This window comes from Tachypleus tridentatus, chromosome 13, assembly GCF_004210375.1.
Source record: "Tachypleus tridentatus isolate NWPU-2018 chromosome 13, ASM421037v1, whole genome shotgun sequence".
Lineage (NCBI taxonomy): Eukaryota > Metazoa > Arthropoda > Merostomata > Xiphosura > Limulidae > Tachypleus > Tachypleus tridentatus.
The window spans coordinates 244,851,286-244,863,271 of record NC_134837.1 but is presented as its reverse complement, the minus strand read 5'-3'; the positions used below and the strand labels follow the sequence as shown (position 1 = coordinate 244,863,271).

Here is an 11,986-nt window from a genome sequence, read left to right as displayed (position 1 = left end):
TTTTTACTGATAAAAGAGTGTTCTTAATGTTCTCAGTTGTAGATTCATTGAGTTGCGCATTTAAATTTGCCTTCTGGTGATAAATTTTTCAACTGTGTCATCACTTACGACTTAAACATATCAGAGTTTGCACCTGCAATGTACGTTAAACTATTGCATAAATAAAACAAGTTATGTTCTCTGATAAAATTTAGAAAATGGCATGTTTAAAATGCTTGAATATATTGGTTCATTGAACTTTTAAATTCATAAAGTTTGTTTGTTTTTTGAATTTCGCACAAAGCTACTCGAGGGCTATCTGTGCTAGCCGTCCCTAATTTAGCAGTGTAAGACTAGAGGGAAGGCAGCTAGTCATCACCACCCACCGCCAACTCTTGGGCTACTCTTTCACCAACGAATAGTGGGATTGACTGTAACATTATACCCCCCCCCCCACTGTTGAAAGGGTGGGCATGTTTGGTGCGACGGGGATGCGAACCCGCGACCCTCGGATTACGAATCGCACGCCTTAACACGCTTGGCTATGCCGGGCCAAATTCATAAAGACAACAGCTATCAGTTGCTAGGATTCAGTATACAGATAAGACCTTTATTAAAATCTACAGTGAAGTGCACAAATAACACCAACATCAAACTCATGTATTTATCATTTAATCAGTTTTTTATGGTTAAGGTAAAAATATCCTCTTTGTCAAATTACAATAGAAAAACAACATAAAAGCAGTAAGATTAGAATAGTTTCACACAATAGCAAAGTCCATAAAATTTACTTTTGAGTTAAGGATATGAAAATTATGAAATATCTCTTGTTTCCCTGTAGAATGTTTTGGTCAAAAACTAAAAGATCTATAGAAATCAAACAAAAAGTGGTGAGCTGTTTGATCCCTGATGGAATTCCTCAACGTAAAATAAAACAATAACTATAAAGTTTTTCTTATTAAAAACATAATGCATGTAATATTTGAAGGAAATTATTTATATTCCAGTCTGTAATCCATAATAGTATTTGTTAGTTAAGTTTTTCATAATGCTGAGTAATGTATTAAAATACATGTTCTAACCACAAGTTATAAGTAGACTAAATTTTCTGAAAGTTCATGACCATGATTTTATCAGGATGTGAAAAGATGTATACCTTTGGTAGAATTTCATATTGTCAACTTTAATGCTCACAATGTCCTTAATTGGGGAATGGGGAACTGCTACAGAAGATTTGAGTAAAATACTGCCAGTGATAAACAACTTCCATAATACTGCATTCTGTGTTGCATATGTGTATATTTATTTATGAAATTGCTGGCAAAAAAACAAACAAACTGGAATAATATCAAAAATAAAAACAAGAAAAAGATCATTTAAAATTATTTTAAAATCAACTATACTGATCAGAAAGTACTGAGAGATTATTTTGTTTTTGCATCAAAAAGGTAAAAAACTAATGATTTTACTAATATAAGCTCTTTCATCACAATTAAGTTAAAACACCATAAAAATGTCAAATAAAAGTTCTGGAGATATGATCACTTAAAAATGTATTTAAGAAATTATTATAATTTTGTAATGACCACAGAAAGATGTTTTTACTCTGATACTTAATATTATACAAGTTTCTAGACTAACTCACAAATGTATTGAAATATTATAAGCATATGGAAGAAAAAGAAGGAAACATTTTTGTCATTTACTGATACACTTTCTCTAAAACTAGAACACATTCAAGTGAGTATACTGGTGCACAAACATAAAAATAATGCAACTAGGATTGGAATAAGAAAAGGTTTGCACAAACACAATTTTGAAATTATATGCTTTTGTACTTGGCATATAAACACTAATGCTCTGGAACAATGCATATGTATGTACATCTATATTCCTTGTGTACTACTAAAATTTCAAAACACATCAAACTAAGTTAAAATTATCAATATAATTCTTACTTTACAAAAATAATATGTATGGTTCCTCTATACAAAAAAGTAAAAAAGTCATTATGTGTACATTTGAAGTAAATGTTTTTTATAAAGAAAGGTAATAAGTTTAGTTGCATACAACTGTTAGAACATAGGATTATTCAAACACATAATGAGCAAGCAGTTATATTTTGCTCTTTAAAAATATAATTATTTTAATTTAAAACAAACATTATGCATCTTATGCTGTGTTGCATCAAAGTTGCTCAATGGTCAAGATGCCATCATCATATTTCACACGTACTGTACAGATTTCTTCAAGGTTTTCATTTTCACTGAAAAAGAATGTACATAAATGTGTTTTAACACATTATTTTTGACTGTCTACTATAATGTGCTGTGAAAGAATGTATATCACAATCAGTATACATCTTGAAAAAGGTTGAAAATATCTAAATAGCTACAAACATATAGAGGACAATATCTGTTTTAGTATATTGCTGTTTTGGGGGAAAAAAATGTATTCAGCCCCTTAATATATATGTAAGATCAAACCTTTCAACCCAAGACTTAAATGGCTAAAAGAAGTAGTTGGTCAGAAATCCAAGTCAAGAGCACACAGTAACTTTAATATAAAAGATGAGGAACATGAACAATAGATGAAGATTTATTAACATATGTATGTAATCATACAAATATTATGATCTGTATAAACATATTATTAGGCATTTGCTTCCAGTTATTCCACATGGAATTTGATTTTGTTTACAACTGAAGTTAGATAATAAATTAGAAAATAAAAATTGCATCATACATGGTTTTCTAATTTGTTGAAAGAGGGGTTCATCTTCTAATGTTACAAAATATATTTTGACAAATAAAGATGTATGACATGTCTAATACTGAAAATATGAAGCCTGAAATATTTACTGGTTATTACATGATTCTGAGACCATCTAAGTGCCTGAATTAAGACCTCATCATGTTGTATTCAGAAGAATTAAAAGTATTTTATGATGGGAACTTCATTTTTATTTACTTCTTGTATACCTAATGATATACATTATTGAGCATTGATACTAATATCTATTAATTATACAATAAAAAAATGCCTCATGTTTTCAATAGTATTTGTAACATGACTAGTGTTATAGCCCATCAAAATGACAGGGTAAGTAATATCCCCCTCACACCATAGTATTCCATAATCTCAAATTTCATAGCTAATTGAAATAAATAAAATTTTGCAAAATCAATCTTGACCAACAAAGAAGCAGAAAAGTGCTGCTGAGGAAGTCAAACATCAATAAGTTGCTCTGTGAGCCAAACATAATTAGGATCATTCATGAAAAAGTTTGTTGTAATCATAGCATAATTATTAGTGGAAATCAGTTAGATTAACAACTTCTAATATGTAGTAAAGCCAGTGCACTTTGATAACACTAGGTTCCAACAATGAATTTTATGTTATATAGCTTAGCAACAAAAGTATACCCTAATATTCTTATTAGGCCATGTACTGAAAGTATAAAATGAAATGTATAAACAAATATTTGTAGATTTTTTAACTTGAGAGTCAGTGTGGATTAAAGATGTTTGTTTTTATTGAAACCAGAAACAGAAAATAGCTAAATTCAAAAATAATTTAAGTATACAATTGATTCAATAATTTTACTTTCATAATAAATTTTATGTACTTGGCTCTAGGCTAGGTGATCTACATTACATCTTTACTTTAGAGTTATTATACCTACACTTACTACTCTTAGGTTTCATAGCAACCCCCCCTCATGGCTCCCTTGCATCCCCATCACTAACATTGTAATGTGCAGACAGTAATTAAACTATTCTACCTAAATAAATGAATTTCTGCTTTTATGACTCCTCCTATTTCAAGAAATCAAGTGTGACACACAATGGCTTTTATAAAAGTTAAATCAGAAATAAATTCTAATATTAAGGACAAGATTTCAGCCCTATATTTATGAATAACTATTTCTAAAATTCACAAGTCCTTCTAATATCAAATTAAAAATACAAAATTATCTGTTAAAATGATATCACAAGTTCAACATTATTTGAACTTTAGAAGAAGTAATCAATTATCAGGGAGATAAACAATTCTGTGAGGCTTTAGTTTTCTTAATGAAATTAAATTATCCAGCTAAATCTACATGTGATCAAAGCTACGTTTTAAACAATATGTATATCTACTCCATGCAGTCACATATTTATATTATAAAGGTTTAATATTTTTTTGCAATCTAAAATGACACTATAAACAATTCCCTCCACACTCAAACATTCAATTAAAATGAAATCATCTATCCATAATAACTTTTTTTATAAAATGTGTATATTTGTGTTGACCGAACTCTTTAAGAAATAACCCATTTCTAATGAGCTATCTAATGTATATTTGACATCAGTGTTTTTGTAACCCTCACTACCTCTAAATGTCAACTCTTCCCAAAGGTCATGTATGTTTCAAGTAGGAAAAAACAGTCACCTAAATGAATGTTTAAACAATAAAGATGTTTCTTTATAACTCTTGTCCTTCAGTGTCATTAGTTTTCTTGAAATGCATGTAATAACAGTGTAAATTAAATACAGTACAACCTTTGATAAATAGGTTTATGTCTATCACTATCAAAGCTCCAGAAAAGTGTACAACATCATTCTACAACAATGTTCACCTTAGACAATACTATTAACTCAGCATTAAGTATTAGTCTAAAATGTACTGTATATACAATAACTGATATAAATCAAATACAAATTAATAATGGAGATAGGCATGTATATTGTACCAACTTTAAAGCTACAAGAACAAGCCTTTTGAAGTGATTAAAATCTTCTACAATTACCTCCATATATCAATATTTCATGCTTACACTCCAGAATGCTTAAAATTGCAAGGATTGAAAATCCCAAAATATATCCAATAAATGTTTCAAATGACCAATACCTTTTCTCAGATTTGCATCCATGAATTTAAACTAAATCACAGTGCCTACACATTCTGTGATGGAATGCATTATATTTAATCTGTGTGTGTGTGTGTGTGTATACTTTGTTTATACTACAATAGACTTGTTTTAATTTTTTAGTTTCTTTTTTTCTATTTTGCCATCAACTTAACATAAGATAATAACACACTGATGGTGGATGAAACTAAATACTCAAGTTCTAACATTAGACATTATAATATTCTTTGATGGTGTGAATTTCTTAGTGAAATATCAAGACCAAGAAGAAACTGTGCTTTAACTTTCCTGAAAGCCTCTCACTTTCTTTCCGAGGAAAGGATGTAATGGTTTTGATGAAAACTCTATCAAAGATATGTACGCAATGATAAATTTGTTTCAATTTAACAGAAACACCAAGTATAACTTAAATTCTCACCTTTGTTGCACAGCTGAACACTTAGGTCCTACACTGGGATCTTTTTCAAGTGGAACTTGAACATGCTTATCTGCAGTAACAACATCAAAAGCAGACAATTCAACCTGTGTACTGGCATCTTTCTTTAAGTCATTTTTACAAGAACATTCAGGTATGTTGTTAGTGAGATGAGAAGAAGCTTTATTTCTAGAATGTTGATCAATACATTTTCTCTTCCTTATCCGATAAGTATTCTTTCCTTGCGAATTCATCAGCTCAGGTTTTTTCTTCATCAGCTGCTGAGGATTCTTCCTAACAACAAAAAAAAGACCAACATTTATTTGAAATTACCTAGCTTTTTTTTTTTCTCTCTATTTTCAGATATGACCTACGTATCCATATTTGGTTCAATACTGATCAGTTAACATGATAAGCTAGATTTTTATTACTTATAATCCAGAGTCAAAATTTATAATTTAGCAAAGATTTTTAACAAGATTTTTGCATCTTTACACTCTGTAAGTTTCTGTATGAATGTTACAGTAATTTTCGTTGCTGTTTCAACAAATACCAAAGAAGACTACAGTTCTTTATGACAGTGTCCAACTGGGAAAATTGAAGAATAAAAACAGCATTTTATTTGAAAACCTCTTTTCAATTAAATTTGTTGGTAACTGATGTACACTAAATTTAATATTTATAGAATTAAAATGAATTTCAAACAGGTACTTAACACTGACATATTAACCTTTCCTTTTTAAGTTGCCCTCCTGCTGTCAATGATCATATGAATTAAAGTTCTCCAGTGCATAGTATGTATTAGCTTGTTCAGAATTGTTTACACCTTCACCTTTCATGTGACTTATTGCACAAGGCTTAGAAGTAGTTGCATAATCTCTTCTTTCCAACTGTAAATCAGATTTCTTTGTTCTAATTACATTGTCATAACACATCTCTACCAGTTGTGCAGATATAGCTGGAAAAGTACTTCAGACGTGAGTACAAGTTTGAAATTCATTTTCATTCAAACAGCATTCAAATTCAAATCAGGTAGATTTACTTCTGAAATATTAAAAGCCAGAATACCCATAGTGAAACTGGAGTAGCCACTGGAGATTGTTAAGATTAGATAAATAAAATTTAAGTAATAAGGTAGAAAGTAATAAAGGTGAAATAGAATCCAAAACTCAGGAAAATCAGGATTTAAAGGAAAATGCTGCATATGAAGACTGAACCCTTTGCCTTCAAATCACTCCAATTCATGCAAAAAAACAGGTTGGGTTAGGGCAATAATATGTTTATAGATGGTACATATAATGGGAGGACAAATGGTGGCATAGACAGGTAAGAACAATATGTACTGCTCCTGTATTAGAAAGTTCTCAAGGAAACAGCTAAGTCAAAAATTATGATTAAATGTACTCCTGGGTCTTGTAACCACTGGGTAATCTTAAAAGCTATATAATAAACTTTGATGTAGTAGGGGTATCTCTGCAACATCTGGCATGCTTTTAGTAAACAAGTCTTTTGTAGATAAAAAATTAAAAGTACTTTTGTTCACAGTTTTCAAATTTCAGTTGAATAATACCTTTCTGTAACCTTATTGTCAGTAAAATATATTTTATATTACTTTCTTTATTCTAATTTTATACAGACTTGGTTTATTTGACCAACCTCGTAACCACCACAATTGTTTTGTTTATCTTAGAGAGCTTAAGTCAGGCCTTGAAAAATAATTTCAGATCTAGGAGTTAGACCCAAACTCATCGTCCAAGTATGCCTAACCTAACTTAACTACTGTTTGTACCAGTGAATGGGGTTAAACCAGTGCCTTGATAACTTCCTCAAAATTTCTCTAAATGATTGTGACATTAGAATTCAAGATAATAACTTACATGTTTTGGAAAAATCTTTGCTCAAAAATTAATTCTGGTTGCAAAAAATCAAGCACTGCATGATATCTGAGGTTTTCACATGCATCAAATTGTACATTGACCAGTTCAAAACTAGCCTTGCCCATTTTACTTTTAACTGTTAAGACAGAAATATATAATATTTATAGCTGAGTTATCTTTATTTGATTAGTGATTAAAACATTGTATACAAAAACACACATTACAATTTCTTGTATATTTCACTCAACTTCAGTTGTCCTCTGATCTATGCTACACGATGGGCATCCTTTAAACACACATGCATGTTCTGGTTAAATAAGGGTGTCACCCAGTTATGCATTGCCCTCTTCTGTGCAGATGACTGGTATCTTCAGTTTGTTTTAACAAAAGCTTTATCATATTAATATCCAAGCATAGATTTACACTAACTTTTGACTTATTTTTTACAGGCATAATAGGGTGCAAATGCACTTTCATATCTATAGTAGAAAAAATGCTGAAATTTAGGAGCTATTTATGCTTATGTTAGTGATTGAGTTCCACTACAATGGGTAAGTACAATTAAAAGAGGAAGTATTACAGAAAAAAAAATGAAACTGCACTCATATAACTGACAAAATATGGAGAAACTGAACAAGACTGATTGAGTAACACTTGGTTTTATGTTTATGATGACCTTTATAATTTTTCATAGTAATGTGATTAAATGACAGTAAAAAGATTATAACCTGAAAGAAGGAATTTATACATATTGATAACTTTTATTTACATTAAACACTTGGCTAACTAGTGAGAATTACTAATGTCTCAATTATCTGTTGTCTCTATTATCTGCAATTTTTGCTTTCCCCATGCCAGCAAGTATAATTGAGCCACCAGTGTATATCTAGTTACTTTCACAGCAATGAGTGCTTATTAATGATCACATGATATCAACAAACACTTCATAATATTTCTGGAAGTAACTGCCTTTTGATCCCTCTAAGTCTTAAACATGCACACTGATTGGTTGAATGGAGAGAAGAAGGAAAAACAAAACATTCATTATTCTGAAACTGCAGTGCTTCATTACAGAAAAGATATGAAGTGCTAAATTCATCATTAAAATCCTAGAAACAAAGAATGCAAAAATAGGTCTGAACTTCCAAGTGTCCAGAACTGCTTTAGATTCACGTGTTAGCTAGCACAACCCTATGTACGAGGTCTGTTAAAAAAATACGTGGACTGACGTCATAAAACAAAATGTATTTTATTTAGAAGTTACAGGTCTGGGACCCCTTCAAAGTACTCTCCTCCCCAATGCACACACTTATCCCAACGGTGTTTCCACTTGTTGAAACAGTCCTGGTACGCTTCTTTTGTAATGTCCTCCAGCTCCTTCGTCGCATTTGCCTTAATCTCGGGAATCATCTCAAGGGTTGTTTGAGTTTGGGGAACAAGAAAAAATCGCAAGGAGCAAGATCAGGTGAGTGGGGGGGTGGGGAAGAACAATGATCGAGTGTTTGGCCAAAAACTCACAAGTTCTGAGGTCTGAATTTCACAGCAACGTGGTGTATCTTCAATTTTTCGGTCAAATTCTCGTAACAAGATCCAACTGATATCCCACACTCTTCAGCAAGCTCCCTGACAGTCAGACGTCGATTTTGTCGACGTGTGGGTTGTCAGTTGACGTGGAAGGACGTCCAGGGCGCTCATCATCTTCAATGGACTGTCGACCATCTTTAAAATGCCAGATGAAACATGCCGTACACTTCATAGCAACATCACCGTAAGCCGTGTTAAGCATAGCAAAAGTTTCAGTCGCAGATTTTCCAAGTTTAACACAAAATTTCACAGCAAGTCGTTTCAGGTCATTCATTCTGAAATCCGCCAAACGAAAAAATTCGCACTTCACTTAAAACCGCGTAGCTAATACACAAATGAAGATATCTGCAATCGGAAATGGTGTCGTAATCAGCTGATCTGTGCGAACCTAGCGACACCAAGCGGATTCCCCTGGAACCAACTGGAGCCACGCAATTCAAACAGTCCACGTATTTTTTGAACAGCCCTCGTATAAACAAAATGGGATAAAATACTATACACCATGATGAAATTTTTTGTGTCCAAAGTGGCCTAGTTCCCAGAATTAGTGAAGACCTGGCTTAAGGCTCATAACAGTCTGTACTCATTTTTTCTTAATTTCATTGTGTCATTGCTCTTTGAACTATGTCTAACAAAGCATCCTGTAATACAACTTGTAAATCACTCAGCAAACATGTAGCTGAAGTTATTGTATTGAATAGTATAATATATGAGCTACTCACGAGCATAAGTTATGGAGAAAATTCTTTCTTATTATTTTTAATTATCTTACCAAATCTAAACTTATATAACCTAATAATTTTTCTAATTCTAATATTTTAGTTACTTTTATAACAAATAAAATATATAATTAAACACAAGAAACTTAGTAGTTAAAATTGTGTTTCTTTTGTCTCTGTTGATCTGCTGATGAAATTCAAGCTTACTCTTATGTAATTATGATACTAGTACCTAACAAGAGGGAATCCTCAATAGCAACAGTTGTAATTATATCTTAAATCAGTCAAGAGATAAAGCTATGACCTAAAAGTTTGTGCTTGAAAAAAACCAGAAACTAAAAGTCATTCTAGGAGCTGCTATACTGCAGTTAAAAACACAGAGTGATAATGCAAACAACACAAATAGTATCCTGCAACTATTACAAGTTAACTGGCTTTCTAAGGCATAAGTGCCTTAAAATAATTACTTCAGCTACTTAATCAGTAAGCAAAATAAAAAAAAACTCAGAACAATGTAACATCATAAGTTATTCAGGAACTGAATCTTTGCTTCTCTATTAGTTATAATAATATCATACAAAATGACAAAGAAAATTTCTGACAACTTGTGAGACAGTTTGTTTTAGAAATTTCATGCAAAGCTGCATGAGGGCTGTCTGCACTAGCCATTCCTAATTGTAAGAATAGAAAGAAGGCAGCTAGTCATTACCACCCAATGCCAACTTTTGGGCTACTCTTTTACCAATGAATATTGGGATTCACTATCACATTATAATATCCCCACAGCTGAAAGAATGAGCACATTTGGTGCAACAGGGATTTGAATCTGCGACTCTCAGATTACAAGTCGAATGCCTAAACCCACCTGGCCATGCCGGGCCTTGTGAGACAGAATGTAACAGGTTGGTATGACATGTGAGTCCAACTCTCTAATTTATGGCTCTGTAAACAAAGATTTAAGGTTATACAAATTAGACTATGACTTAATAATATCTACACTATAACAACTACTTTCACCTTGCCATGACCTTGGTTTTTCACCTTTACTACTATACAACTTATTCCTTTTTTTCAAATACACATTTTCTTAATAACCAAATATGCTAAGAAAAAGATTAATTATATGTAATGAAATATGTATTACAAAATTATAACTACCTGTACACATAAATATATGCTTGAATGTAAATGCACTAGCCCTCCGGATACAGGTGGAGAAAACTGTGCATATTACAACCATTCTACAGTTGCATGAAATGAAATGAAACAACTTTATCAACTTATGCCAATAAATGTGGCATAAAAATCATAGTCGAGAAGTTAACTCTTAATATTATATAAAGTTTTGTTTTATATTTCAGAAAGAAATATTTAAATAAATTCTAAATTTTCACTACCATGCATTGCATAACAGTTTTTAAATTTCAGAAAGAAATATTTAAATAAATTCTAAATTTTCATTACCATGCATTACATAACACTTTTTAAATTTCAGAAAGAAATATTTAAATAAATTCTAAATTTTCACTACCATGCATTACATAACACTTTTAAATTTCAGAAAGAAATATTTAAATAAATTCCAAATTTTCACTTCCATGCAATCGTGGGATATATTTACTTTTGTTAATTGATTTTGCTTTTTGTATAGGTGTGTGTGTGTATAATGTTTTCGGCAATTTGTGGAGGAAATTTGTTGATGTTAATGAAGTATTGTTAATTTTGTCTAATTCTTCATTAATTTTATCTGGTGAGCATAGTTTTATAGCTGTGTTTATTTGGCTTCTTAGTGTGTTGAGTTTTTGTTTTGTTTCATGTGCTGAGTCAATATTCAATATTTTGTTTACCACAACTTCAACAAATAGACACCAGGTGATTTTTCGTTCCATTATGACAGCTTAGTTCAAAAAGCAATCAATCAATAAATTAATGAAAACACAAATAAACTGTTAAAAGCCTGAGGCTGTTTAAGTTAAATAACTACAATTTTCTGTTACATCATTAAAATAAATGAAAGAGAGCAAAGGACCTAAGACTGAACCCTGAGGTATCCCACTTGTAAGATTAATCTAGTTTGAATTCCATTTAGAACAACATTCTGTTATACATATATAGCAGCTACTCTTCTATCCATTTTGCTAGCTTTTTCCTCATAGATATATATAACTTTTTTACAAGCATATTATGTGGTACCTTGTTAGATGCCATCTGAAAATCCAGATGCATCAAATCTACACCCTTACTCTCATCCATATAACCAGTAACCTCTTCAAATAATATCAAATGATTTGTAAGGCAAATTTTTCCTTGATTGTTTAATAGAATTCTAAACTTTGTTAAATATATTTCCAAAGCACTTTTCCACAACTTATGTAAAAACTCATGGGCACTTCTAACAATTTTCATAATGAGCCTATAATAACTGGGAAATTTTCTCTACCTCCCTTCAAGAGATGAATGACATTAGCAAACTTTCAATCTTTTGGTACCTGCC

At 31.3% G+C, this 11,986-nt stretch overlaps 1 protein-coding gene across 11 annotated transcripts in view; it reads right to left on the bottom strand.

Moving 5' to 3' along the window:
- Nucleotides 1–571: 571 nt before the first annotated feature.
- LOC143236698 (uncharacterized) overlaps nucleotides 572–11,986 on the bottom strand; it is a 36,034-nt gene continuing 24,619 nt past the window's right edge. For all 11 annotated transcript variants that reach the window (XM_076475119.1, XM_076475116.1, XM_076475114.1 and 8 more), the window contains 2 exons: nucleotides 5,316–5,606; nucleotides 572–2,245 (listed from right to left, as the gene is read on the bottom strand). In XM_076475119.1, the coding sequence (XP_076331234.1) occupies nucleotides 2,167–2,245; nucleotides 5,316–5,606 (370 nt within the window). In that variant the 3' untranslated portion in view covers nucleotides 572–2,166. The remainder of the gene's footprint in view (nucleotides 2,246–5,315; nucleotides 5,607–11,986) is intronic.